This window comes from Musca autumnalis, unplaced genomic scaffold (assembly GCF_047663935.1).
Source record: "Musca autumnalis isolate F117 unplaced genomic scaffold, ASM4766393v1 scaffold_3, whole genome shotgun sequence".
Lineage (NCBI taxonomy): Eukaryota > Metazoa > Arthropoda > Insecta > Diptera > Muscidae > Musca > Musca autumnalis.
The window spans coordinates 151,816,610-151,844,327 of NW_027411866.1; the positions used below are offsets into that span (position 1 = coordinate 151,816,610).

At 40.8% G+C, this 27,718-nt stretch overlaps 2 protein-coding genes across 5 annotated transcripts in view; one reads left to right on the forward strand and one right to left on the reverse strand.

Moving 5' to 3' along the window:
* Positions 1 to 5,728: 5,728 nt before the first annotated feature.
* LOC141397937 (polyhomeotic-proximal chromatin protein-like) overlaps positions 5,729 to 27,718 on the reverse strand; it is a 50,019-nt gene continuing 28,029 nt past the window's right edge. For all 3 annotated transcript variants that reach the window (XM_073974922.1, XM_073974924.1, XM_073974923.1), the window contains 4 exons: positions 18,724 to 20,633; positions 18,073 to 18,655; positions 15,833 to 17,991; positions 5,729 to 7,664 (listed from right to left, as the gene is read on the reverse strand). In XM_073974922.1, coding sequence (XP_073831023.1) covers positions 6,763 to 7,664; positions 15,833 to 17,991; positions 18,073 to 18,655; positions 18,724 to 20,633 — 5,554 coding nt within the window. In that variant the 3' untranslated portion in view covers positions 5,729 to 6,762. The remainder of the gene's footprint in view (positions 7,665 to 15,832; positions 17,992 to 18,072; positions 18,656 to 18,723; positions 20,634 to 27,718) is intronic.
* The window catches only part of LOC141397941 (uncharacterized), a 229,001-nt gene continuing 213,228 nt past the window's right edge, over positions 11,946 to 27,718 (forward strand). The window contains exons 1-3 of one of the 2 annotated variants that reach the window (XM_073974930.1): positions 11,946 to 12,084; positions 12,144 to 12,355; positions 15,415 to 15,551. In XM_073974930.1, the coding sequence (XP_073831031.1) occupies positions 12,044 to 12,084; positions 12,144 to 12,355; positions 15,415 to 15,521 (360 nt within the window). In that variant the 5' untranslated portion in view covers positions 11,946 to 12,043 and the 3' untranslated portion in view covers positions 15,522 to 15,551. Of the gene's footprint in view, positions 12,085 to 12,143; positions 12,356 to 15,414; positions 15,552 to 27,718 lie in introns of those variants that run through there. The other variant, XM_073974931.1, reaches the window with a different exon arrangement.

The window sequence follows — 27,718 nt, forward strand, 5'->3', positions numbered from 1 at the left end:
TTCATCTTTTTTTAGCAAATGTTTGATAAAGGATAGCTTAGGCGTTAAGAGCATACCAAGGTATTTATATTCATTCACTATTCGTATTGTTTCTCCATTAAATGACCATTTTTCGTTTACTGCAAGTTTGCCTCCTTTACGAAACACCATTATTTCCGATTTTTCTTGGTTAACTTCCATTCCCCACAAGGAGCAATATGCTTCCAGATTATATATCATACGCTGTAGAGTTATTGGATTATCCGCCAGTATGACAATGTCATCTGCGTACATTAAAAGTCTGATGTTTACCTCGTCGATATTGAGACCTCCTTCAAGACTATCATGTAAATCATTCAGATAAATAGCGAATAGAGATGGCGATAATAAACAACCCTGTTTAACGCCAGTGCGTGTTTCAAAATAATCAGACATTTGGGTTCCTGACCAAACAGCCGATTTTGTGTTTTCATAGCTTTTTTTGATAAAGTTGATTATTTTTGGTGTCAGTCCGATTTCGTGTAGCTTATATATAAGAAGATCCCTTGGCACTCTATCGAAAGCAGCTTTAAAATCAACGAAGAAAGCATACACTTTTTTGTTTTCGCTTAGTTTTAGGTTTATTAAAGCTACCAAATTAAAAATATTATCTACTGTTGAGTAGCCTTTCCTGAATCCCGCTTGGTACTCCTTTATTATATTGTTTCTATTTAGCCATTCCGATATTCTGCTGTTGACCATTCCCATCATTACTTTTCCAATGCAATTCATGAATGTAATTCCTCGATAGTTGTTTACATTATTTACATCTCCTTTCTTATGTATTGGGAATATTACACCATTACGAAATATTTCAAAGTCATCCAGTCCATTCAGGATATTGTTAAATGCATTACATATTGTTTCCAAGAAGTTATCAGTTGCATTTATAAAGAACTCATAAGAAACTCGATCTTCACCTGGCGCTTTGTTTGCCTTGACCTTTTTAAGTTGTTCTTTCATTTCTCTGACAGTGAAATATCTGTCCAATAGTGGGTCTGATATGTTGTTGGGGGCATAATGGATTGGAGAGACATTGCAAATGGGATTTAGTAGACATTCAAAGTAGCTTTTTAGGATATCTACTGAGACACAGCAGCCAATCTTATTTTCTACCTGCCTTATGTCCTTTGCCAATGCCCACCAGGATTTACTATCAGAAATTCCGTCCAACCTTTGCTCTATACTTTGATAATATTGAGCCTTTTTACGCTTACATAAAAGTTCATATGCTTTCTTTTCTTCTATGTAGGCATTTCTATCGATTGTATTGCCAGATTTTCTGAACTTTTTTAGGCGTTTCATTGTCTTTTTCCTGACTTTGTAGCATTCGTCGTCGAACCATTTGCTTTTAAAAGGTTTCCTTTTATTATTTAGGCAGCTAGGATATGCCTCATGTATCGCTGTAGTCAAATCTTTCAGTCTTGGGTTTAATGGCAGATTCATAAATTTTATCTGTAAGTTATTCTGGTATGCGTCTTTTTTAGATTCCTTCCACTTTAATTTTGGTAAAAGTTCGCTATGTGTTTGTGTGTATGGATTTGTGGAAGGTAAGTCAAGGGTTAGGACAATCGGAAAATGATCAGACCATATCTGGTCATCTACTCTAAATGTCCTAATGTAGCTTAACGTATCTACAGACACAGCACAAAAGTCGATTACAGAGCTACCATTTTGGTTTGCGAAGGTATATTTGCCTTCCTCATCTCCCGCTGTTCGACCATTTAATATTACCAAACCGTTATTGTTGCAAAATTCTATGTATCTTCTTCCATTTGAGTTTATAGTTTTATCCATAGAACGTGGATTTCTAAAAGATTCTTAGGATCGCCTATGAAGGACAATAAACGTGGATTTCTAAAAGATTTTGAAGCCGGCTTTATAGAGGACAATAAACGTGGACTTTTAAAAGATTGTTAGGGTTGCCAATATATACAATCTTTTAGGGTCGCCTATGGATTACAATAGATTTTTAAAAGATTTTTAGGGCCGTCTATAGAGGTCTATAAACGTGGATTTTAAAAGATTTTTAGGCGCCTATGGAGGACAATAAACGTGGATTGTTAAAAGACAAGACAAAAAGGATTCCATATAGACGACAATAAACGTGAATTTTTAAAAGATTTTTATGGCCGCCAAAGACGACAATAACCGTGAATTTGTAAAAGATTTTTAGGGTCGCCAAAGACGACAATAAACATGGATTTTTGAAGGATTTTTAGGGCCGCCTTTAGAGGACAATAAACGTGAATTTTTAAGATTTTTAGGGCCGCCTACACTGTGCAACATTTTTAAGGTGATCTTGTGCAAACAATTCGAACTGAGGATTTTTTGAAAGTACAGACCCAAACGACAAGAAACCCTAGTTGGGTTTTGTTGTGTCAGATCCAGCTCGGATTTTATGGCCCCATCTAAACATGGCACGGTGCTCTTGAATCAAATTTAAATGGAAGGTGCTTACACCTGGGAAGTTTTTGGGGATTCTGAAACTACAATGTTCATAGATGAGAAAAATCAAAAAACTAAAAAAATCGCCGGAGCGCTTTTTAAATAAATCGCGATTCAAGTTGACATTTTTAGGGGTTGTTTAGGGTTTCACGATTTTGCTTAGAAACCGCAAGTCCTATCAAAATGAGACGGAAAAAAATGTTGTAGCTATGAAAATTCTCTACAAGATTGACGTTTACTGTATTTTCGTAGGTTTTACCATTTTTGAGATATTGAAGTTCAAATTGGGACAATGCACTGACTGTATCGTCCCCCTTATAAAACAATGTCATGAAGGGTGTGCATTAACTAACTTTTAATGAAAACCGCTTACACAGGGGAAGTTTTCGTTAATTCTGAAACAGCAATGTTCATAGATGAGAAAAATCCAAAAACAGGAAAAAATTGCTGTAGGGAGTTTTAAATAAATCGCGGTCAAAATTCACATTTTTAGGTGTTTTTTAGGTTTTCACGATTTTGCTTGGAAACCGCAAGTCCAATCGCAATGGAGCTAAGGAAAATGTTGTAGCTGTGAAAATACTCTACAGGATTGACGTTTCTGATTTGTTCTCAGGCTGTACCATTTTTGAGATAAAGAATCTCAGTTTACATTTTTAGGTTTTTTTGTTAGGGTTTCGCGATTTTGCTTGAATACGGCAAGTCTTATCGGAATGGGACCTGAGAAAATCTTATAGATGTGAAAATTCTCTACAAGACTGGCTTGTGTAATTTTTCCAAGGTTGAACAATTTTTTTATATATATAAGTTTAAGTTGGGAAATTGCAGTAATGACATTGATACATTGAGACGATACATAATTGAATTGAATTTGAATTGTCCCAATTTCAACTTCTATATCTCAAAAGTTGAAAAACATACGAAAATATTATTAAGGTCAATCTTGTAGGGAATTTTGATAGCTACAATTTTTTTTATTCCCATTTTGATAGGACTTGCGGTTTCCAAGCAAAATCGCAAAAACCTAAACAACTCCTAAATATGTCAACTTGAATCGCGATTTATTTAAAAAGCGCTCCGGCGATTTTTTTAGTTTTTTGATTTTTCTCATCTATGAACATTGTAGTTTCAGAATTCGCAAAAACTTCCCAGGTGTAAGCACCTTCCATTTAAATTTGATTCGAGAGCACCGTGATGGTTAAAAATTGAGTTTTTAAAGAAATTCGGGGCTATATCTCTGAAACCAATGCGAATCTTCTTCTGACCTCTGAAGCAAATTTGTAGATAAAGACAAGAGTAAAATATTTGGAGAAATAATGAACTCGAAAAACTACATTTATTGCCTCAAATTTCAAAATATATGCAAAAATTCCACAATTTTTATACATTTCGCACCGTATCTCCAAAACCGTTAATTTTATCTGAATATTTATTCCCTGGAATGTAATACACAACTCTTCAGAACATGTCATTGTTGTAAAATGCCTCTATGCTGTTGCTTTCAGTACATTTTTCAACGACGATTTAATAAAAATGTCAATAATGCCGTGAAATCCGAAATGCGAGAATAAACTGTTGGTGTGAACTGTGTTTGAAATACGTGTTGTAAAAGATATGATGCCAAATACCGCTGAAACAACATGAAGGAAGCATTTTAGAGTTTCAGAATGTTCTAACGAACTGTTGAGAACTTTATTTGGAAGATTTTTGCAAAAGGTTACTTGGTTCAACTCCCAATAGTTTAGCCGATACTGACCAGAATTTCAGCAATTATGTAAAATTTTCTATATTTTATAGATATTGATGCCCTAGATGGAGTTTTTCTTATGTGGTTCTCTCAAAAGATAAGTTTTACTAGCTTAGGGCTACAATATTGCCAAAGACAGCAAGGCCAAATTCCTATTCGTTTCTGAGATAAAGGCTTGATAAATGGAAAAAAGTGTAGATTTAGCCCGGTTTAGATGAGGCCATAAAATCCGAACTGGATCTGACAGGACAAAACCCTACTAGGGTTTTTGTAGTCTAAATATGTACTTTCAAAAAATGCATGCTAGAAGTTGTTTGCGTTTTCAGTGTTGCATAGTGCTATACACGACAACAAACGTGAATTTCTAAAATATTTGATGGGCCGCCTATTTTGAAGCCGACTTATAGAGGACAATAAACGTGGATTTTTAAAAGATTCTTAGGACCACCTATAAAGGACAATAAACGTGGATTTTTAAAAGATGTTTAGGGCCGCCTATAAAGGACAATAAACGTGGATTTTTAAAAGATGTTTAGGGCCGCCTATAAAGGACAATGAACGTCGATTTTTAAAAGATGTTTAGTGCCGTCTATTTTTAAGAGATTCTTAGGGCCACCTATAGATGAAAATAAATGTGGATTTCTAACAAATTTTCAGGATCACATAAAACGTGGACAAAACGTAAAAGACTTTTGAAATGTAATTTTTTTTAATATTTTTAGGGTCATCTAGAGAGGATAAAAAACTTGGATTTTAAGACGATTTTGAAACGTCAATATTTTAAAGGCTTTTAAGATCATCTAATGAGGACAATAAACGAAGACTTGTAACACATTTTTAGGCCGCCTAAACATGACAATAAACTTGGATTAAAATTTTTTAGGACCACCTAAAAAGAACAATAAATTGACCATTTGTATGGGTATTTAAAGGAAATTGTTTGAAATTTTAGATGCTCAAAAGATAATATTTGACATTACGCCGGTGTCATGCTTAAGTGTTCCATACACCAATTTTGAAATTTTGAGCTACAGGTATCTTTCAAGGTTTTCAACCCTGCTCTTTCTGAATTTCTAGTCGGTTTTCTATATATTATAGTTTTCGAGATATACAAATGTCAATATGTTCCATATCCACTTTGGACACAAAAAAATCAGTTTTTTGTTCCATATCCATAAATTTGACAAAGAGTTCCATGTGACACAAATTGCCAAAAACACGAAAAAAGATCCTATGGAACAAATCAACAACCTATTGCATTTATAAAAATTGTTCATAACTTCTAGACTATAACAGATATCTGACTAAAATAAACTCCTAATATATTCTTTGAGTTTTGTTAAGTAGAACAGGGCTCTTAAAGTATAGGATTTTTGTACCACATCTAGCCTGTATGGACTCAAACGTTAACTTGAGTTTTTTCTCATCTCAGGTTAATGGCGTATGGAACACTTAAGCATGACACCGACGATTAGTTTCTAAAAACTCGTAGGTTTTCTTCATTTAATTAAAACAACATTTGTTTTTTACAATATTTTAAACACTTTCCAGTGAATTTATTTATTCAATTATTAATGTAATAATAAAAAATGGGCTTTCCTTACGTATTATGAAACATAAAATCGACTAAAAACTAAAAAATGGAGTCATTATTGTGGGGTTTCTGTGAGAGCGATTAAGTTTTCAGTGCAAAAGAAATCACCAAAAACATTTGTTCCGCCACCAAATGGCAGAGTGGTGGTCGTTATTGCATATTTATGTTTAACCAAAACCCATAATGAGGAAGGAAGGGGCGTGTTGACAAATAATAAAAAAATAATGTAAAATCTAAACTAAAATCATAACAGTGGAAAATAAGAGATTAGACTCAATCTTGAGATAGATTGTAAAATTCTAAAGATATCTTATAGATAACCTATGGTTAAAGGTGTGGAGTTGTTGGGAAATAAATATAATATATAATGATAGGTAAGTGGTGATACCTCTTAGGGATTAAGGTAGGGTATACAAATAATAATAAAAAACAAATCGTTATAACAGAAATATCATCGATGAAGCACAAACAAAATATACTTCAAAAGAAAGTATATAATGTAAAGAGCCAGAGGGGAAGAGGCGATGATTTTTCACAGAGTAAATTGTTAAAACTAAATTTTTCTTTACACATTTAAGATTAATTAGATTATTGTTTTGTTTCAGATGATAAGAATTAAATTAAAAATTATCTGTTATCCAAATAGTTGTTGTTGTTATCATTAATTATATATGTATCTATGTGGTATATGTACAGAGCTTAGACGAGACATTGTCTGGATATTGTGATTAGTCAACCACCATCATATTATTGAGAGTGGGGGAAATCAAGCTTGCAATTTTATTTCCAGCAAGCATAATGGGACCATTCCCAAGTTATGTTATCAGCAAACAGCAAATCCATATATTATACAGCGTTTAGATATACGTTTTTAAGTGTGGAATTGGAAAGCTGGAGTAGCGTGCTAGCCACAGGAGATTTTCACTTCTATTATTTACACCAAATATCTTTAAATTGTCTATTGCATATCCATGTTGTTGTTGGCTGCGGCTGCAGCAGCTGCTGCTGCATTGTTGGCTGCATTCATGGCAGCTGCCGACACCTCCTTCATGGACTCCACTTTAGCTACAATCTTGAGAGCCGGTCCCAATTTCATACCCATGGCATTGACCAAATGATTTTCTTTAAGCAACAGCAACGCCTGACCATCAATTTCTTGCTGTTCAAAATCATCCACATAGTCTGTACATCCTGGTAGATTTTTAATGAATTCACATACATCCGCCACTGTCCAATTGGCCATTTGTGGTTGTTGATCCACTTGTGGTGGTGGCATTGCGGCCACAGCTACAGCTGGCACAGCATTCATTGTAGCCGCAGCAGCTGTGGGTATGGCAGCAGCAATTTGAGCAGCCGAAGAAGCTGATCCAACATCATTCATAAGAGGTGCAGCAGCCATGGGCATTTGCAGAGGAGCTGGTGCTAAGGTGGGAGCTGGAACCATAGGCATGGCCGCCACCAATGGTGTATCAACCATACCAACATTTACAGGCATCATTGCTGGTGCCATTGTATGACTGCTTATATCCATAGGTATGCCATTATTGATGGCAGTGTTGGCGGCAGGTGCCTGATCGTTGGCGTTGTTTAGAGACATTGGGCTACCAGTTCCAAGACCATTGGTGTTATTATCACTTTGTTGTTGTAGATTTTGATTTGGTTGTTCCTGACCAATGGAAGCCTTTGCTTGACGGGCACATGTGGGCGAACAATAACGTTTCTTTTTCAGTTTTGTTTTATGCTCCGGTTTACCGCATTGCTCACAAGCCACCATATCCGGTGGCAGGGGACTCGTTGAGAGGGAGTTATTGCTGTTGGTGTTGGTATTATTCGAAGAATCATCGAGGGCTTGTTTTTTCTCTGTAATGATATCAAGGGGGGAAAATAATATTTTGTTAGTAAAGAAAAAAGAACTTGTGGTTTCTTAGGTCTAGGTTTTTATATTATAGCGCTCTTGGGCGTTCCTTCATATTCTAGGGAAAACGCCAAGATGTCAGTGAAACTTTAAAAGACTGGAGTTAAGGTAAGAAGATATGTAAAGGTGTCAAAAAGAAACATCTGTAAATCCAGAATATCTGAGTGTTTTTTAAAAGTCAGTTCTCAGGGGATTTTTCTTCAAATATGAATGTCCAACCGAATTGATCCTAAGTCTTATCAATGACAGTCCAAACCCAACAAAGTAAAGCTTTGCTAACTACACCGGTATCAGACTAAGAATAACAACTTGGAGTGTTGTATTGTGATGACCTTTAGGGTAGTAATTTCAGGAAGCAGGGACTTGTCCAGTAAAAGAAATTATATCGCTATAGTCAGAAACTCAAGGACTACCTTCGATCAAAATTTATAACCAATCCTTGTATAACCCTTAAACTGCGCCAAAGCGAAAATGTTTAACTTTTGTGAGGTAGGCATTGGAAGGAGTTGTGCACATAAACAAAAATGTCGAACATTTGTGAGAGAGGTACCCGTGGGTCTTCTTATAGCTAACCGTAAGATCTTCATATAGAAAATCATAGAAGACCATAAGGTCATCTTATAGAAGACAAACAAGTCTTTTTATAGAAGACCATTAGGTCTTCTTATAGAAAACCATGAGGTCGTCTTATCGAAGACTATGAGGTGTTCTCATGAAAACCATGAGGACGTCTTATCGAAGACTATGAGATCCTCTCATGAAGACCCTGAGGCCATATTATCGAAGACTATGAGGTCTTCTTATAGAAAACCATGAGGCTTCTTATGGAAGACCATGAGGTCCTCTTATAGAAAACCATGAGGTCCTCTTATAGCAAACCATGAGGTCTTCTTATAGAGGACAATGAGGTCTTTTTATGGAAGACCAGAAGTCTACTTATAGAAGACTATGCGGCCATGTTATAGGACCATTTTATAGAAGACCACGAGGTCTTCTTACAGAAAACCATGTGGAAAACACCATGAGTTTTTTATAGAAATCCTTGATGTCTTCCTATACAAAACAATGTGGTCTTCTTATAGAAGACCATGGGACCCTTTTATTGAATACTACGAGCGTTCTTTTAGAAGACAAAGGCTTTTCAAAAAAGACCATGAGGTCTTCTTAGAGAAGACCATGAGGCCTTCATATAGAATACCATGAGGTATTCTTAAAGAAGACCCTGTGGTCTTCTAATAGAATAGAAGAGAATATTCTTATTGAAGACCGTGTCTCTTCAAGGGCTTTAACTCCGGACTAAAGCTCAAATTGATAATGAACTTTATCAACGAACAGCTGACACAACAGAGCGAAAGGAGTGATTTTTTTTTACTTAATTCAGTTTCCCTGTGGCTTGAAACCCCTCGGAAATTGCATTCACATATTTGGGTCGCCTTCGGGTTGTAATTATTCATAATCTGTTCCCCAAAATTGAAAAAGTTGATCCGCAGAGAAGGACAACAATAGAACATTGCTTCTGAGTGGAAGGTTATCTGCGGAATAAATGAGAACACCAAAGCAAGGCCTGAAGTGTAGGACCCGGTGGTTGTTGTTGTATAAAAACACCCGGTGCGCCATCGTGTTGCCTACAAGGTATGGTAGATTGATTTCGCAATTGCGAGGTACACAGGGACTATTCATTTGGATTTGGTTTAAGGAGCACCCGTGGCTTGTATAGCGGACTTATAATCTGTATCGTCCCACCCCTGTCATAACGGCTGCTGATTGAGCATTTACTTGGACACATTGTTGCTTGTTGGGAAACATTGGCTGCTGCTGTTGCCGTTTGTACGGCGTCCCACGGGAGTTGCCAATCTTCTACTGGGCGCGTCTTCCCGGGTGGCGGATGGGAAGGGGGTTTCTGAGATATGCGGGGTCGGCAGCGCCCGAGGGAAACTGAAGGTGTTTACTGTCTCCACATATCTCAGAAACCCTGGGGGTTTGTTTCTCTTTCAATCCACCCGTGGACCAAAATTGGATCGGGGTAGTTCCCTTAAATAAATCAACTAAGATGGGTAAAAGACGTAAAAGGAGTAAAGTTACGGTGCAGGGAGTTAATAACCCAGTACCGGCGGTAAGCGTTGGTGAGATCACAAGCCACGTACCGTCGAGATCAAGCGATTGTGATCCGGCTGTCTCAGGTGTGGATGCCTTGGCACCTACAGCCGTAACTGCTACAAGTGCAGTATATACAACCCGAATTATTGTTGACGGACCGGTTTTTCAAAAGGATAATGCTTTAGCCAAAACTGGTGTTAATCAGTCCACGGCTGACAGGACCGAAGTTTTGGGCGGGGACGACCTACATCTCAAAGTGATTGGGGACAGTCTGGAGAGACAGAGTAGGGAACTCCTTGACCAACTGGAGAGACTTGTTCCGACCGTACCACCAGAGGACATGCTCAACAATCTCACCCTCACTGACGACGAACTGGACATTACGGTGATCCCAGCTGAGTCAACAAGAAGGTCTGATGACGACATGTCCACTGACGGTGATGTGGTCGAAGAGGTTGTGAACCTTGGTTCGCAACCACAGACAAGTCGCAACCAGTCTGGTCCTGTATCGGCACCAGCCGATACTAAGCTTCGAAGGCAGATAGCCACGGAGTCAATGGATGTTGATGGAGAACCTAGAGATGATCCATCAACAGCCACTGACTCTAAGTCGATGACCATCGAGGGGGAATCAACGGAAGCTCCAACAATTGCCACTGACTCTGAGTCTCCGGCCTGCGTTGGGGAATCCAAGGAAACCTCATCGACGGACACCGACGCAGACGCAATTTCCGCCAAAGAGGCTTCAGATACGAGGCACTACAAGCGTGCAGCTTCGTATCTGCGCAAGTTCGTGGGAAGGGACGCGAGCTCGCATACTAGGAGAGAGATCATGTTCATCAAGAGCAAGCTGAAGTACATGCGGAAATTCGAAAGAATTTATCCAAATGCACCCAGATGCGAGCTCCTGGTGGACAAAATCTTTCTCCCGAACCCTGCTTCAGCTTCAGCCAAAGACTCAGTAGAGACTGCGGCGACAAGCAAAAAGGTGGAGGTGAAGCCTGCTGCTTCTGACAGCAAGGTGGAACCTAAAGCTGTTCCGAAGCCGAACCCGAGCCAGAAGGGACTGGAAAAGGATAAGGGGCATAAGCCGACTCCAAATGATTCTCGTAAGAGTAGTCAACTGGAGAAGGTGACTGTCCCAAATCCGGCTCCTACCCCAACTAATGAGGGTAAAGCGGACGAACAGAAGGTGCCTAAGACCTGCGCAAGCCACTCGGGAGTAACGACGGGTGGATCGACTGGGACACCATCGACTTCGGAGAAGACGAACAAGTCCTCGCAGTCAAAGACTGTGAAGCGAGTTCGCTCTTCAGAAGGCCCTCAGCCTTCGCCAAAGAAGACGATGATCTCTCAGACGGTCAACACGGCGAACTCCTATGCTGGTGTCCTTGCTCACAAAGCCAAGGGAAGCAGCACCAGTACTGAGAAGGCGTCCACCTCCTCAGGAAAAGCTGTTACCAAGGCACGTGAGCGAGGACGTAGGAAACCCTACGCCAAAACGGCCACGGTGGCAAACGATGACGAGCTCCTAGTAGCAATCATCGACCGAGCTGACCCCTTCGGGAAAATCAGCGAAAGTCACTGGTTGCTCTTCGAGACTCGGCTTCGTTTAGCCATTGTGTCCACTGAGGCGAACCAGGGTGACCGTCAGTTTGGTGGCGCCTTCCTTCACAAGGGAGTTAAAGTCATTAAATGTCTCAACAGGAGCTCGCAAGAGTACCTTAAGAAGACAGTTAATGGCTTTGATGAACTTTGGGAGGGGGCAAAAATTGCTGCGGTGTCTATAACGGAGATTCCGTCCAGGAAGGTATTCCCAGCATGGGTTCCCCCACCTACCGTGGATAAGGAACTTCTGCTGAGGATGCTGGAGCTCCAGAACCCCGGTCTCCTTACTAAGGACTGGACTGTAATGAGTCTCACCCCTTGTAAGGAGAATGGAGGGATGGACATTAAGATGGCGGTAGACTCCTCAGGAGAGGAGTACCTTAAGATTCGTGAGGGAAAACTGAACTTCGGTTCAGGATGGGTTCGGTTCCGACTGAGTCCACCTCGCGGAAGTCAGTAGGAGTAGGCAGGCGGCAGGTGCTACGCATTTTGCAGATTAATCTGCATCATTGTAAAGCAGCTGCCGCCGAACTACTCCTGTCCCTCACGAACTCAGAGGTAGACATTGTTCTAGTCCAGGAACCTTATATATATAAAAATAAGGTCTCTGGACTGAACAATGCCAACTTCGAGGTCTTTGCATCGTCCGAAGGGGACAAGGTGAGGACCTGTGTGGTAGGTAGGAAGAACCTCAATCTAATCTTTCTATCTAATTACAGTAATGGAGACATGTGCACGGTGCGACTGGAGAACGGCAGGGAGAAGGCCACTCTCCTGTCCTCAATCTACATGCCGTATGAGGACCCTGATCCACCAAATCAGGGGGTACACAGGCTGCTGAAGGAGAACCTGGGCGTTTGTAACGTTATCCTTGGATGTGACGCCAACGCCCACCATTTTCACTGGGGCAGCAAAGACACAAACACTAGAGGTGAGTCGATTTTCAATTTTATATTATCTTACAATCTAAGAATATGTAATATAGGAAACGATCCCACCTTTAAAATTAGAGGCAGGGAGGAGGTCATTGATCTAACCCTGTCTAATTTAGATGATTCTGTCGGCAGGAACTGGAGGGTATCCAACAAATGCTCCTTTTCGGATCATATGAGGATATACTTTGAAATCTCTTTCGACGGAGTCCGCCAAAATCCTTATAGGAACCCGAGAAGGACGGACTGGGGAAGGTTCACTGATCTGACGAACCATCAACTGACACTTCCCATGGGTTTGTTTCTGTGAGTCTGTAGAAGGGGTAAACGACGCTGCCAGATTCCGTAAGATACTCTCGAAGGACCCCAAATCCATCGGTAGTGTCAAAAAACCGGACGGCACGTGGACAGACTCAGGTCTTGAGACTCTAAACCTTCTAGCTGAGACCCACTTCCCTGACTGCACGGATGCCAGTAACCTTCACATTGAATGTGACAACTTCCAAGTCCAAGAGTCAGTGGACGAGAGCCTCATCGATAAGGTTGTAAGCAGAAACAAAATAAAGTGGGCAGTAAGTACATTCAAACCCTATAAGTCACCTGGTCCAGATGGAGTAATTCCTGCGATGCTTCAATTTGCTGCACCGCAGATATACCAAATTCTGGAGGAGATCTTTAGGGCCTGTTTGTTTCTTTCCTGCGTACCAGATCTGTGGAAAGAGGTAAAGGTAACTTACATCCCCAAAGCGGGGAAAGTCAGTCACTCTGCACCGAAAGACTACAGACCTATTAGTCTATCCTCCTTTCTCCTCAAGACACTCGAACGACTGATCGATCTGGAGATTAGGAGCTTTGTAGACACTGCCTCGCTGAGCGACTCGCAGCATGCCTACATGAAAGGTAAATCTGTCGAAACTGCTCTTCATGAGGTCGTGGGTTTCATTGAGAGAAATATGGAGAACGCAAACTTTACCTTGGCGGCTTTCCTGGATATAGAAGGAGCCTTTAACAACGTAAAACTTGAATCCATTCATCTCTCGCTTAGATCGGTCAACACCCCGGAAACCCTGATCTGCTGGATAAAGAGAATGCTGGAGAGCAGGATCATAAATTCCAGTATCGGGGAGTTGACAACAAGGAAGACAGTAACACGAGGTACTCCCCAGGGAGGTGTACTCTCACCGCTGCTGTGGCTACTTGTGATAAACAATATTTTGGCGGAATTCGACAATCAGGGCATCAAGGTTGTCGCATACGCGGATGATGTAGTTTTACTAATAACTGGCAAATTCTTGTCCACTATTTCGGAGCTTATGCAAGGAGCCTTATCAAAGCTGTCTCGTTGGGCCACCACAAATGGCCTCGGTGTAAATCCAACGAAAACAGAACTGGTATTGTTCACCAGAAAGCGTAAGCTTGGCGACTTCATACCACCAACATTGGATGGAGTGCAGTTGCATCTATCTCCTGAGGCCAAATACCTAGGTACAATCCTGGATTCTCAACTGAGATGGAAAAGGAACGTCGAGGAACGGACGAAGAGAGGTATGATCGCACTCTATTCATGTAAGAATTCGATTGGGAAAAGTTGGGGTCTAAATCCAGCTATTATACACTGGTTGTATAATACTGTGGTGAGACCCATCCTATCCTACGGATGTCTTGTCTGGTGGCATGCGCTTCGACACAAGTCGAACTCGGGCAGCATAGACAAGGTGCAAAGGGCAGCCTCGATCCTGATAACTGGAGCTTTTAGAAGTACACCACAAGCAGCTCTGAACGCGATGCTAAACCTCTTGCCCACGAGAATTAGCATCAAAGGTCAAGCAGCACGTAGTGCTCTAAGGCTACATGAATTGAATCGTTGGCGTGACAGCACCTATGGTCATGCATGCATTCTTCGAGAGCTAGGGCCAAACCTTGGCTTAAATCAGCAGGGGAAGTTCAGCGACTACTTATCACCAATCCATAGATTTGATGATTTTGAGGTCGTTATCCCTAGTAGAGATGACTGGATCCGTGGTAACCCTCCTCTGGACGGTCTGGCTTTCTATACAGACGGTTCCAAGATGGAAGAAGGTACCGGAGCTGGCGTCTACTGCGAAAAGCTTTGCCTCGAGTACTCCTATAGGTTGAACAGCGACTGTAGCGTTTTCCAAGCAGAAATCTTCGCGATCAAAATGGCCGCAGAGTTGATAAAAAGTCTGGATGCTGAAATCTTTGAACCGGTGACTATCTTCGTTGATAGTCAGCCGGCTCTTAAAGCCATCAAATCCCCCAATATCAAGTCTGAGGCCGTTCTTGAGTGTAGAACTGCTTTGGCGAACCTAACTAACGCTGTCCGACTCTGCTGGGTACCGGGTCACTGTGACATTGTGGGAAACGAGAAGGCAGATGAATTGGCAAGACACGGATCTCAATCAACAAGTCAAGCTATCACTGTTTCTATTAAACCACCCATATGTCACGTTTTTCGGAAGGTGGAGACGTTCTTTGAAGAACAGGCCAAGGAACTATGGCATAATGAACCAAGGTGCAACGTGTCAAGGGCCATTTGGCCGAATCTTTCAACAAAGAGAACAACTTCGCTTTTAAGTCTGAGTAAATCAGAAATCAGGGTATTGACGGGAGTCATTACCGGCCATTGCTACATCCGAGCTTTTATCGGCAAATGGCAGGATGATGGAGTGGACTATTGCAGGCTCTGTGAAGATGAGGAGGAAACGGAGACGATCGAGCATATTCTATGTCGTTGCCCGATGTTAACTCGAAAGCGGTATAGACTAACAGGAGTACGCTTTCCTCCAAGCTTAACCTTCTACTCAAACATGGAACCAACAATCATAAACAACATCATTAAAAATCTGAAGTGGCTGGGACGGCGCGACCCATAAGCGTAACTACTTCTCTGACAGTTTTTTCCACCATCGCCAAAAAACCACCCTCTCTGTCTTTATTACATCTTCATTATTTCTTATAATTAATTCATTTATTATTATTCTCCAAACCACACCCCCCTTTTTTCTTTATTCTTCTCTCTTTTCTCTTCTCTTTTCAGGTAATTCTGAACCTCCTTTTTCTTTATGGATGATCACAATGGACCGAAAGGTCTCCGAGTGGCGTAGTCAATATACATATATATTGACTACACATCCCCAAACCTAACCTAACCTAACCTTGTACGGCGTTCGTTGTAGTCAACTTTCCCTGCAGACCCTTGTGGCCATCTATCGCTATGAAAAAAATTTCTTAGTGACAGTGTACAGAATGATTTACTGACGCGGCATACGGGATATCGGAATAGCTCCCTGTTGTTCCTTTTAGGATGATCTGGGAAGTATGTGCATTTCAAGGACCGTTGCTTCTACATTATTGAATTTACATTTCAACTGGTTAAAAAATTTGTGGGGTCGTCAACCTCTTTTTAAAACAAACGATTATCTAAAAAATTCTCCAAATAATAATTTTCAACTTACGTGGTAATTCATCGCTATCATCCTTGTCGGTGTAACGTTTACGTGAAACAGGGAATGGTTCATTGGCCTCTTGGATGATAAAGCCATCGATAACATGTGTCAGAACATTGGGTTTTATCATGGCCTTGGGTAAATCTTTTTCAACTTTTGCAGTTGTGGCGCCAGGTGTTGTTTTGGGTGGAGAAACACCTGAAGATTTGGTGGTAGTTGGTGTGGTAGTAACAACAGTGGCAGTGACAGCAGCAGTGGCGGTGGCAGTTGTAAATGTGGTAGATGTCGTGGTTAAACTATTGCTAGATGCACTGGACGATATCGTCGTTATGGACGTACTAGAAGAACTACATGAACTTGTTGTGGCAACATCAGCAGGTGATGCTGTCGGTGATGTCATATACGCATTTGCAGATTCTTCTGGTGATGTTGAAACAACATTTGTTTTATCTCCACCACTTGCTGCTGCTGACGTCGACTCTGTAGAACTTGGTGTTTGATTCGGCGTTCTAAGTGACTTGTTGGGTGAAGAAATACTGGTACTATCATTTAAGGATTGTGTGGTGGATTGTACATCATTTGATTGTTGCTGTTGTTTGTTTTCCGCATTATCATCCTGTTGCTGTAGCATTTGAACCTGTTGCTGATTATTTTCTGTGGTATCCATTGGTTGTGGGGCTGTAGCATCCTGACTGCCATTCGAGGAACCTGTTAATGAGGGCGGAGAAGATGTTGTTTGTTCCATATTATTGGAAGTTTCCATACTTGATTGCTGATTGCTTTGATTTAGTACCCCAGTTGGTGTGGCATTATCAGTCATGCGATTTAAATCACTTGTTTTAGATGAAGTATCCTTGCCACTACTGGCATCAGAACTAACAATTGGTGTTGAGGGGGCGGAAAGCATTTGACCGTTATTATTGGGAGCTGTTCCTCCTCCCGCAGTAATGGTGGTAGTTGGTGTACTGGGGGCACTTGAAACTGTTTTCAACTGATCCATGGCGCTCTTGGAAGGTGTTGTAGGCAGGGAAGATACACTGGTGACATTGTTTAGGGGCGATGTCATGGGAATTGTGGTGGAATTTGTCACATTACCCAATGTGGAAGCTGTGGTCAAATTGCCGCCGGCAGCAGCATTCATCATTGAGGCCATGGCTAAGATGGGATTTTGAGCGGGAGAAGAAGGTGGTGGCATAACAGTAGCATGCTGCTGTTGCTGTTGTTGAGCAGCATGTTGCTGTTGCTGCTGCTGGGCAGCTGCCACCATTTGTTGTTGGGCCTGTTGTTGTTGTTGTTGGTGGTGTTGCAATTGTGCCTGCTGCTGCTGTTGTTGTTGCTGGTGCTGCTGCTGTGAAGCTGCTATGGTGGCAGCTATCAATTGTTGCTGTTGTTGCAATTGTGTTTGATTCAAACCCACAGTACTTGTTACCAGAGGACCCGTTTGATTGGAAATCGTTACCACTGATGTGGTAGGCAGTGAATTGGATGTTTTCGTATGATAGGTTACCTGTTGCAGGGCACTTGCCGAGCTAGCAATGGAGGCTGGTGTCGAAGAGGACACTGAAAACGGTACTGTGATTTGCTGCTGCAGCTGTTGTTGTTGTTGTTGTTGCTGCTGGGCCTGTTGCTGTTGCTGCGGTGATTGGGCTACCACAATTTGATGGATAATATTTTGACCTTGCTGAGATTGTTGAGAATCACGTTGTTGCTGCTGTTGTTGCAATTGTTGTTGTTGTTGCATTATTTGATTTTGCAATTGTTGTTGCTGCTGTGGCGTGGTTATGAACGTCTGGCCACCAACCTGCAATTGGATTTGAGGTTGCTGCTGCTGTTGTTGTTGGGCTTGACCCACCTGCTGTTGCTGCTGTTGTTGTTGCTGAGCTACTTGGACTGCCGCATGCTGTTGCAATTGCTGTTGTTGTTGTTGCTGCTGTTGCACTACAGCAGCTGCCTGCTGCTGTTGTTGTTGCAATTGTATTTGAGCAATTTGTTGTTGTATCAACTGTTGTTGCAGCAGAACTTGTTGCTGTTGCTGCTGTTGTTTTTGGATTTGTTGTAATTGCAATTGTTGCTGCTGTTGTTGTTGTTGCTGTTGTTTGTCCACAGCTTGTTGCAGGGTTTGACCATTTTGAATGGTGATCGGTGTACCAGCACTCATAACCACCATTCTGTAGCAGCGGAGGAGTAGGAGGAGGGGAAACAAAGTCATTAGAAATTTGTATATAGGAATGGAATATTAAAATACTTACTGTTTCCCACCGGATGTCACCACTTGATGCATTGTCGGCTGTCCCTGCTGTTGTCCTGCCACAGCTGCTGTCATTTGCTGTTGCAGACCAGCCACAGTTTGCGCCTGTGCTGCTTTAACCACTTGCTGTTGTTGAACCTGCTGCACGGTATTGGGTTCTTGCTTTAGTTGAGGCAATGCTGGCCGCACCGCTTGCTGTTTGGTTCGGATCTTTTGTTTGAGCAAACTTTGATTTTGGGCTGTTTGTGTGGACACTGATGAGGCTGGGCGTATTTGAGCACCTCCTGCTTGCGGCATTATTTGTGTGGCGCCACGTTGATTGGCGGCGGCCACCACTGCAGCTTGCTGCTGCAAATGGGCTGCCACAACTGCCTGCTGCTGTTGTTGTTGTTGGACGGCAGCATTGGCCACTTGTTGCTGCTGTTGTTGTTGCTGATTGACTTGTAATTGGGCAGCAGCAGCCGCCGCTGCTGTGGCCACTTGTCCAGCAGCTTGTTGTTGTTGTTGTTTAGTTGCAGCTGCCTGTAGCTGATCAAGTTGGGTGCGTTGTTTAGTTGGGGTCTGGGTACATTGCAGGGTTATCTCTGGAAAAATAGAAATAAACTTTAGTTGGCATCCTTTGGGAAATAGACGAATTTTTACAAATACTTACGATTTTGTTGTTGTGCCTGTAGTGTGGGACCCTGTGGTTGCTGTTGTATAAAAACACCCGGTGTACCATCGGGTTGCGTACCACGTATGATAATTTGATTTTGCAATTGCGGCAGACCATTCGGCCAGAACGGTACCCAGGGACTATTAATTTGAATGGGTTGAGGTGCACCCGTGGCTTGCTGCAGCGGACTTATAATTTGTGTCGTCCCACCAGCCATACCGGCTGCTGTTTGAGCATTCACTTGGACACATTGCTGTTGAGCCTGTTGTTGCTGCTGTTGTTGGGCAACATTGGCTGCCGCTGTGGCCGATTGCACGGCATTCGTTGTGGTGGTGACTTTTTGAACGACTTTTTGTTGTAGACCTTTTTGGCCATCCACTGCGGCTTTTTGTTGCTGCTGCTGTTGTTGTTGGGCCTGTTGTTGCTGTTGCTGCTGCTGTTGTTGTTGCTGCTGCTGCTGTACATTTGCCGCAGCCTGGGTCATGGCTTGCAGAATATTTTGTTGTTGTTGTGACTGAGAGATTACATTTACGGGAGAGAATAGTAAAGTTTGTTGGGATTGACTGGATGGTATGGCATAGGTGGTGCCACTGGGGAATCCTGCATTACCACCAATTGACATTTGCTTGGCATTTTGGGTGGTGGCAATCATTTGTGTGGGTCCACCCTGGAACGGCTTACCGGCCGTAATAACCTGTATTGGCTGTTGCCCTAAACCTGATTGTATCAAATTACCGGGTAACACCATGTGAGGATAAATAAATCCAGTGGATGGTTGCATAAATTGTACCGTACGCCCCTGGGTCCAGTCATTGGCGGTCACCTGGCCCGTTGTTGTGGCCAATTGCATGGGAGACATGGTGCTGATCGTTGTAGAGTGCTGTGGTTGCAAACCATTGTTGGCAGTTTGTTGATTGGCCGGACTATTGGGTCCAGCGCCAGCATTTGCATCCGCCGCAGCCGCAGCGGCTAATTGCATTTGCATTTGTTGCAATTGACCCTGGGTGGCTGCATCCAACATGCCGGCGTGTTTAAGTTCTGTGGTAGCTCCACCTGTCGCCGACAAGGTATGTTGTTGGGTGGGAAATTCTTGCTTAACTTGTATTGCTGCAAAGGGGGAACCATGTTGTAGCTGATGGAATTGTTGCAGTTGCTGTAGTTGTTCGGGGGATATTTGTAGTGGCACCGTACCGGGTGCCACTTGTTGGGCTGGACTCTGTGATTTCTCCAGTTTGAAGCTTTTTGTATTGGCACCGCCGCCGCTGCCAACAATCGATATGGAGGTATAGGTGTGAGTATTTGTGGCCGAAGTGCAGGCGGCAGAGGATGCTCTTAAATTAGCTAATTGTATTTGTTGTTGTTGGTGTTGCTGCTGCTGTTTCAGATTGTTTTGCAGTTGGAAATTATGTTGTTGTTGGTGGTTTTGAGATGTCTGAACTTGGGGTGGTAAGTGGTGCTGTTGTTGTTGTTGTGGTGGTGGCGTTGAATTTGTTGACGGTGCAAAATCGTATTTTTCGTCAAATGTAATACCGGCCTTTTGTGCCAAAGTCTCTAAACACTTGAGAGGTCGTTCGCCGCCGATGTTATTTCCACCGTTATTCCCCTTGGCTGTTTGATTATTGGGGGTTGATGATGCCGTACCAACGACTTTTGAATTTGTCAAGTGGTTTGCGGTGGTAGTGCCGTTGCTGTTGTTGTTGTTATTAGTACTTGGGGATGAAGTCGATTGATGTAGCTGTTGTTGATGCAGTTGTTGTTGTTGCTGTTGTTTTTGTTCCACTAAGTGTGCTTGTTCGGCATTGACTTTAATTATACGTATATTGGAATTATCCTTTAGGGGTTGTGTAGGCAAATATGTGGTATTTGATGTCGCTATAGAATTTTCACTTTCTCTTGTTGCCGTAGTTCTGGGAAGAGAGATAGATAAACAATGGGGGATTAGTTAAGGAATTGAAATAAAAAATATTGCACAGTTGTGGAAGCTATAGGGATATTCTACGGTTATGGTAATAGGCAGAGTGTGCTAATCTAATAGATGTTTTAGAATAAAGTGAAGTATAAAGATAAAACTTGTTAATGAAACTATGTTACAGAGATCCATAGGATGTAACTAAGGATATCATAGAAAATTACGAAGGACGAAGTTTTAGGAATAAGATTTATGTTACTCTAAATCTGTGATATGCACCATATTTTGTTTTGCATACTTTAGGGAGCTGTTATTGTGTAAGTACAAGGTCGAAATATCTACTGATGATAAACGACAAAATTTCAGAGAGACTGTGAAGTAAAACGCTTGAAAGAATGAATTGAGGGAATCAGCTGGTTCATTTAATAGAGATGAAATAAATGCACACTAAAACAACAAAAAATAAAGTTAAAAAATAACAGGACTTTAACGATTGACTAAGTAAATTGGGCATGTTTTGGAAACTGAGGTATCTCCATGCTTTTGTGAATAAAAAACGAATAAATCGGTTTTTGCCGGCAGCTAAAACCCTACAGCCTGTCACTGCCAAAAAACAATACTAATAGCAGATGTAGTGAAACTAAATGTACTATGAACAGATCCCTAATAAAACTAAATAGGCGACAAAAAAGTTTTGGAAATTTCCAACGTATATTTTTAGGCCCTTGGGGGATTAGAATCACAACAGTGAGCCAAATTCCACTGATAGAACCTATCAAAACAGTCTACACAAAAAAACATTCTAGGGCGAAAGTGGGACCCATATCTCAGGGAGAATTGGCTTTGCTTGATAAAAAGCTATTAAAATTTCGTCACAATAATTGAAGTGGCCTTATACTGGATTGAAACGCAAAAGTGTTTACCTTTTGCAAAGGATTTACCTGAAGAAATAGATCGACAAAGTCCATATTGGAACTGGATCTAATTTTGAGAGTTTTCCATTCCTTTTTTGGTTATTTTAGTTGGTTACCTATGAATTTTTAGAGGATTTTGATCATTATATCAGGAAGTATAGACATTCTCACAAATAAAAAATACATCGTTGTAATCAGAATCGCACGGACCAGTTTCGAAAAAAATTAAAAAAAAACAAGTAAAAAAGTATCAGTCGGATTTGCCGGCAGAGATATATCCTCAGCCTGTGTATATTGAAACAATTTTTTCCCAAAATACGTATGTATTTAGGGGGTTTAAAAATTTTAGGAGTTTGAACCGACAAAAATGTTGATTAGGATTAAAGATCAAGTGGATCTCCAGCCACAACAAATGGTGCCATAGGGGATTTTTACACTCTTCGGTCTGTTAGCTCAAGAAGTATGGACTTGCCCCTGAAAAAAACTTTTACCATCGTAATTGAGGCAGCGAATGCAAGATGCTTCAACAAAAATTAAAGTGATTCGATACCAGGTCTTACAGTGAACTTATCCGAAATTTTTGTGTTGGAGGTACCGGATGGAGTTGACAAATATAGTCCATATTTGAACCTTATCTATATCTGGTAGATATATTAGGATGCGTAAAGTATAGACCAATTCGGCCACTCCCTTCAAGAGTTACCGTACGAACATTTTTTCCGAATATTTTTGAACTTTTGTGGGAGAGGTACCTGAAGGAGCGGACCGATATGGCTTATCTTCAAACTTAAACTATATTTGGACAAAATATTACTAAGGCCAAATTTTGGACCGAATCGGCAGATCCGTTCGAGAGTTATCTTGCGCTCCAACCACCTCACACGGTGTCATAGGGGTTTTTTGCAACTTTCAGGGTATTTTCTCAGGAAGTATGGACTTGCTCCTGATGAAAATTGTACCGTCGTATTGAAGGCAGTAAATACAAGTTGCTAAAACAAAAATCAAAGTCATTCGAAAGATGGCCCTAAACTGAACTTTTCCGAAATTTTGTGTGGGAGGTACCCGAAGGAGTAGACCGATTGAGTCCATATTAAAACCATATCTAAGTCTGGTACACATTTCACGATGGGCAAAGTATGGACCAACTCGGTTACTCCCTTCAAATGTTATAGTGCGCAGAAATTTTCCCAACATTTTCGAACTTTTGTGGGGGAGGTACCGGAAGGAACTTAACATCTTCGAACTTAAACTAAGTTTGGGTAAAATATTACGAAAGCCAAAATTGGAACCGAATCGGTTTATCCGTTCGAGAGTTATCGTGCGCTCCAGCCAGACAGACGGACGGACATTGTTCAGTCGACTCCAAATTGTCTGAAACACATTTCGTCCAAACATACTTGGGGTCTAAAACCATTATTTCGATGAGGCATTTTGCCCGTATGAAAGTGTATATACCCTCGTTAGCATAAATGCTGAGGGTGTAAAAAATTCTTAAACAGCTCTAAAACTGCACTTATGCGAAAATTTTGAACTTTTGTGAGGGAAGTACTGGGAGGAGTTGTCCGATATAGTACCTCTTCGAACTTGATTTATGTTTGAGAGATGTGCCAGTCACAACTTTTGATATTTATTGCGCCCTACAGCCATTTTAGTTGGCCACTGTAGATTTTTAGATTTTAAAACAAACAGCCGACACCAATAACGCTTTGAAAAGGGGATTTATTAAACAATTTTTGGCGACACCTATAAGGCCTTGAAACGTGAAGAATTTTTGGCGACACCCATCATCCATTGAAACGTGGATTTATTAAAGAATTTTTGGCCACACCTACAAGGCCTGGAAACGTGGATTTATTAAAGAATGTTTTGCCACACCTACAAGGCCTTGAAACGTGGATTTATTAAAGAATGTTTGGCCACACCTACAAGGCCTCGAAACGTGGATTTATTAAAGAATGTTTGGCCACACCTACAAGGCCTCGAAACGTGGATTTATTAAAGAATGTTTAGCCACACATACAGGGCCTCGAAACGTGGATTTATTAAAGAATGTTTGGCCACACATGCAGGGCCTCGAAACGTGGATTTATTAAAGAATGTTTGGCCACACCTACAAGGCTTTGAAACGTGGATTTATTAAAGAATGTTTGGCCACACCTACAAGGCCTCGAAACGTGGATTTATTAAAGAATGTTTGGCCACACCTACAAGGCCTCGAAACGTGGATTTATTGAAGAATGTTTGGCCACACCTACAAGGCCTTGAAACGTGGATTTATTAAAGAATTTTTAACGACACCTACAAGGCCTTGAAACGTGAAGAATTTTTGGCGACACCCATCAGACCTTGAAACGTGGATTTATTAAAGAATGTTTGGCCACACCTACAAGGCCTCGAAACGTGGATTTATTAAAGAATGTTTGGCCACACCTACAAGGCCTCGAAACGTGGATTTATTAAAGAATGTTTGTCCACACCTACAAGGCCTCGAAACGTGGATTTATTAAAGAATGTTTGTCCACACCTACAAGGCCTCGAAACGTGGATTTATTAAAGAATGTTTGGCCACACCTACAAGGCCTCGAAACGTGGATTTATTAAAGAATGTTTGGCCACACCTACAAGGCCTCGAAACGTGGATTTATTAAATAATGTTTGGCCACACCTACAAGGCCTCGAAACGTGGATTTATTAAAGAATGTTTGGCCACACCTACAAGGCCTCGAAACGTGGATTTATTAAAGAATGTTTGGCCACACCTACAAGGCCTCGAAACGTGGATTTATTAAAGAATGTTTGGCCACACCTACAAGGCCTCGAAACGTGGATTTATTAAAGAATGTTTGGCCACACCTACAAGGCCTCGAAACGTGGATTTATTAAAGAATGTTTGGCCACACCTACAAGGCCTCGAAACGTGGATTTATTAAAGAATGTTTGGCCACACCTACAAGGCCTCGAAACGTGGATTTATTAAAGAATGTTTGGCCACACCTACAAGGCCTCGAAACGTGGATTTATTAAAGAATGTTTGGCGACACCTATAAGGCCTTCAAACGTAAATTTATTAAAGAATTTTCGGTGACACCTATAATGCCTTCAGACGTGAATTTAGTAAGGATTTTTTGGGAACACCTAAATGTACCATCGTAATATGGATTACAAGGACAACCTTGCTTACAACAATAGGTAAGCTGTTATTGTTTGACTTTCCGCAATTTTATTGATGTTGTTCCCATGGGAGAAGTCCGAAATAATTGATTTCAAGGTCAAAACCTTTATTTGAATCCATTCTTTTCTCCCTGTTTGTTGTTCCTGCGGTCAGTGTCCAGATGTCCCAGATAACTCCAGACATATTTCACGGCTCAACTCTGTTCTATAGTTTAAAGCTGCTACGATTTCCAAATTTGTTAATAATCGACCGGGGCACATTATAGGCAGCTTCTAGGGTCAACCCCTTTCTGATAAACGACTATGCCTCACTGTGGGATATTGAAATAGATCTACATACCCGTCATCGATTTTGACGCATGCTTGGTATGATATAATGACCTTTTCTATTGGTATTGAAAGAGGGTTATAACGCTCCCCACAGAGCGGTACCTCCCCATCTTCGATATTTTTAAAGTTTTTATCACAAAACATTAACGAGGAGAATGAAAGGTACAAAACATTACCTCAGAGAATGGTAGGTACAGGTCCACGTTTTGACATAGCCCCCATAGAACGGTAGCTCCCAATTTTGGGAATTTTTATTGCTTCAGCCATTATCCAACCGAAATAGCTATTAAGTTTGATAAAGAGTATTCGTTGATACCATTCCTACAGAATATTGTATGTATAGAATTATCGGTAAAGGTCTAGGCTTTTATATATCCCCATATAACGGTACCTCCCGAGTAGAAAAGTAGAAAAAAGGAGCGTTGTCATAAGACTTCTATGGGAGGTACCAAAGATGACAATAACGCTTTCCAATGAAAAACGTTGCCTTAGTCCCTTAAAGAATATTTTAATTGACCCTGGACCTTATTTATTTTTATAGACTCTAAATTCAGCTATTTTATTCGAAATTATCAAATGAAAATATTAAGAATATCACCTTATCCCTATAAAACACAAATGATGTGAAAACTACAAAGGACCACATCAATTATTCATTCCACCGCCGAAATAAATCCCAGTTTTAAAGTACAGTGCAGGCCTTAAACCCCAGAGGAGAAAACATTAAATTTGGCATACATTGCCAGCCAACATTTTCCGCACAACGCTGATGGTATGGGAATATCAACCCTTTTTCATGCGCTGTTGTCCTTAAACAGGACATCAATTATTTCGAAAAAATATGCCACCTTTTTTCTCAGTCTTATAAAAAATTCCAACCCCTAATGGATAAGCAAGACAACAACAAAAAACGAGTTGTATGTGGCGATTTTTTGCAAATAACCTCATAACAATGGAAGGAAGGATAGAGTTGTTTGCAGTCAGGTAGTTAGGCAAAAAACAGGGAGAGAGGAAAAAAGAAATGAAAAAAGGCCTGTGAGTTTTTGTGGTGTCTAAAGTAAACATTCATGTTTTTACATCTGTGTCATAATTCTCCCTTAATTTCATTTTATTTTGTTATTATTTTGCCTTCACAAAGTATGGAGTTGGAACATGTCGTCGTCCTTGCAAAGAAGAAAGAACTTCCACCCTTCTAAATGTTGCTGTACATCTGTGTGTGTTTTGCAATTAGTCCAAGGATGTACAAAGTTAAAAACTCTAAATATGGTAATTTAGGCATAATTCCACCAAAAAAAGGAGAGGGACAATAACCATTTTTTCCTACATTGTATTGCCATGGCACATTAGTTGTCGTCTATGCTGACGGGGGAGTGTTAAACTACTGGGGTTACAAGTCTACACTTTTTTCTTTGGTTATTGTGAGGGTTGGAGGGGAGTTTGACAAGTTTTGTTGGTTGTGTGGTGGTTTAGGAGAAGGTATGGGATTACACTTCCTGCTGTTGAAGAGTTTTCAATAACAGCTCACCCACCACATTCACCAACCAACTCAGCTCAATCATCATGCACTGTTGATAATATAAACCTTCTGTTTTTGTTGTCTTCCTCGCTTTACTTTGTCTGGGGGTATTAGGTTTCATTTCGGGTTAACTCCCCCATCATCATCATCATCGTCTTTATTGTCTGCTGCAAAATATGCATAGATATTTTGGCATGCGTTATTTGTTTTTGGCTAACAAAGTGTGCCTCTAAGAATGGGTGGAGAAAGAGGCTGGGGCTCATACATCTTGCAGTTAAGGGAAAAGGGTGTTTTGTTTTTGTGATACCCTACACCTTGATGTGATGAGAATAACAAATGTTTGGTTTCGTTCAAAAGTTTGAAACATGTGGTATTTATTGTCTCATGATTATGAATAGACAACAAATCTGAAAATAATTTATGAACAACGCTGACTGTCGAACTCACTCGCAAATTCTCCGTTTTGCAGTCGAACATTACTTAGTAATGGGTTATTTGGCGTATGAGGTTCCCATTTTTTCTGATCGTTCGTGTAAGCTAGTTCAGTTGGGTAAACCTTTGAGTGTTGAAATGATAAACGTGTCAATTCAAAGAATTAGTGAAAAAGTCAAAAGTCCAAAGCATTAACACGTTCGCGGACGTGAATGCTATAGCATTCCGATGCAAAATGACGTGAATGCTATAGCATTCACATTGTCAGCCAATTTTTGTTCATTTACTTGTATACCATCTTAAGTTTTGGTGATTAATATACATAATACGATTTATTTCAACAAGATACATTCTATAATAAATAAACAATATAATAATAATCAATAATTTATAAATAAAAACAAAAAAACTAATTTCGAAAATAATTAGGTGTCATTTTTTTCACCTCTCTGAAATTGCTTGCGTCCGCGAACGTGTTAATAAAGTTTTCAATCCAAAGTAGTTGTGTTAAAGTTGTAACAGACAGGCTTCTTCCAAAGAATTGATGAAAGTTTGTGTCACGCTAGTGTGGAAATGAAGTTCGTTTCACCTAACATTAAGGGCTTGTTTCTCTAAGACGATTCGAATACAAATTCGTTCGAATTATTACCAAACTCCTGTTGTTGTAGGAAATTTTTGTTTGATTGAAAAACAAATATTTTTCAAAATAAACTGAAGTTT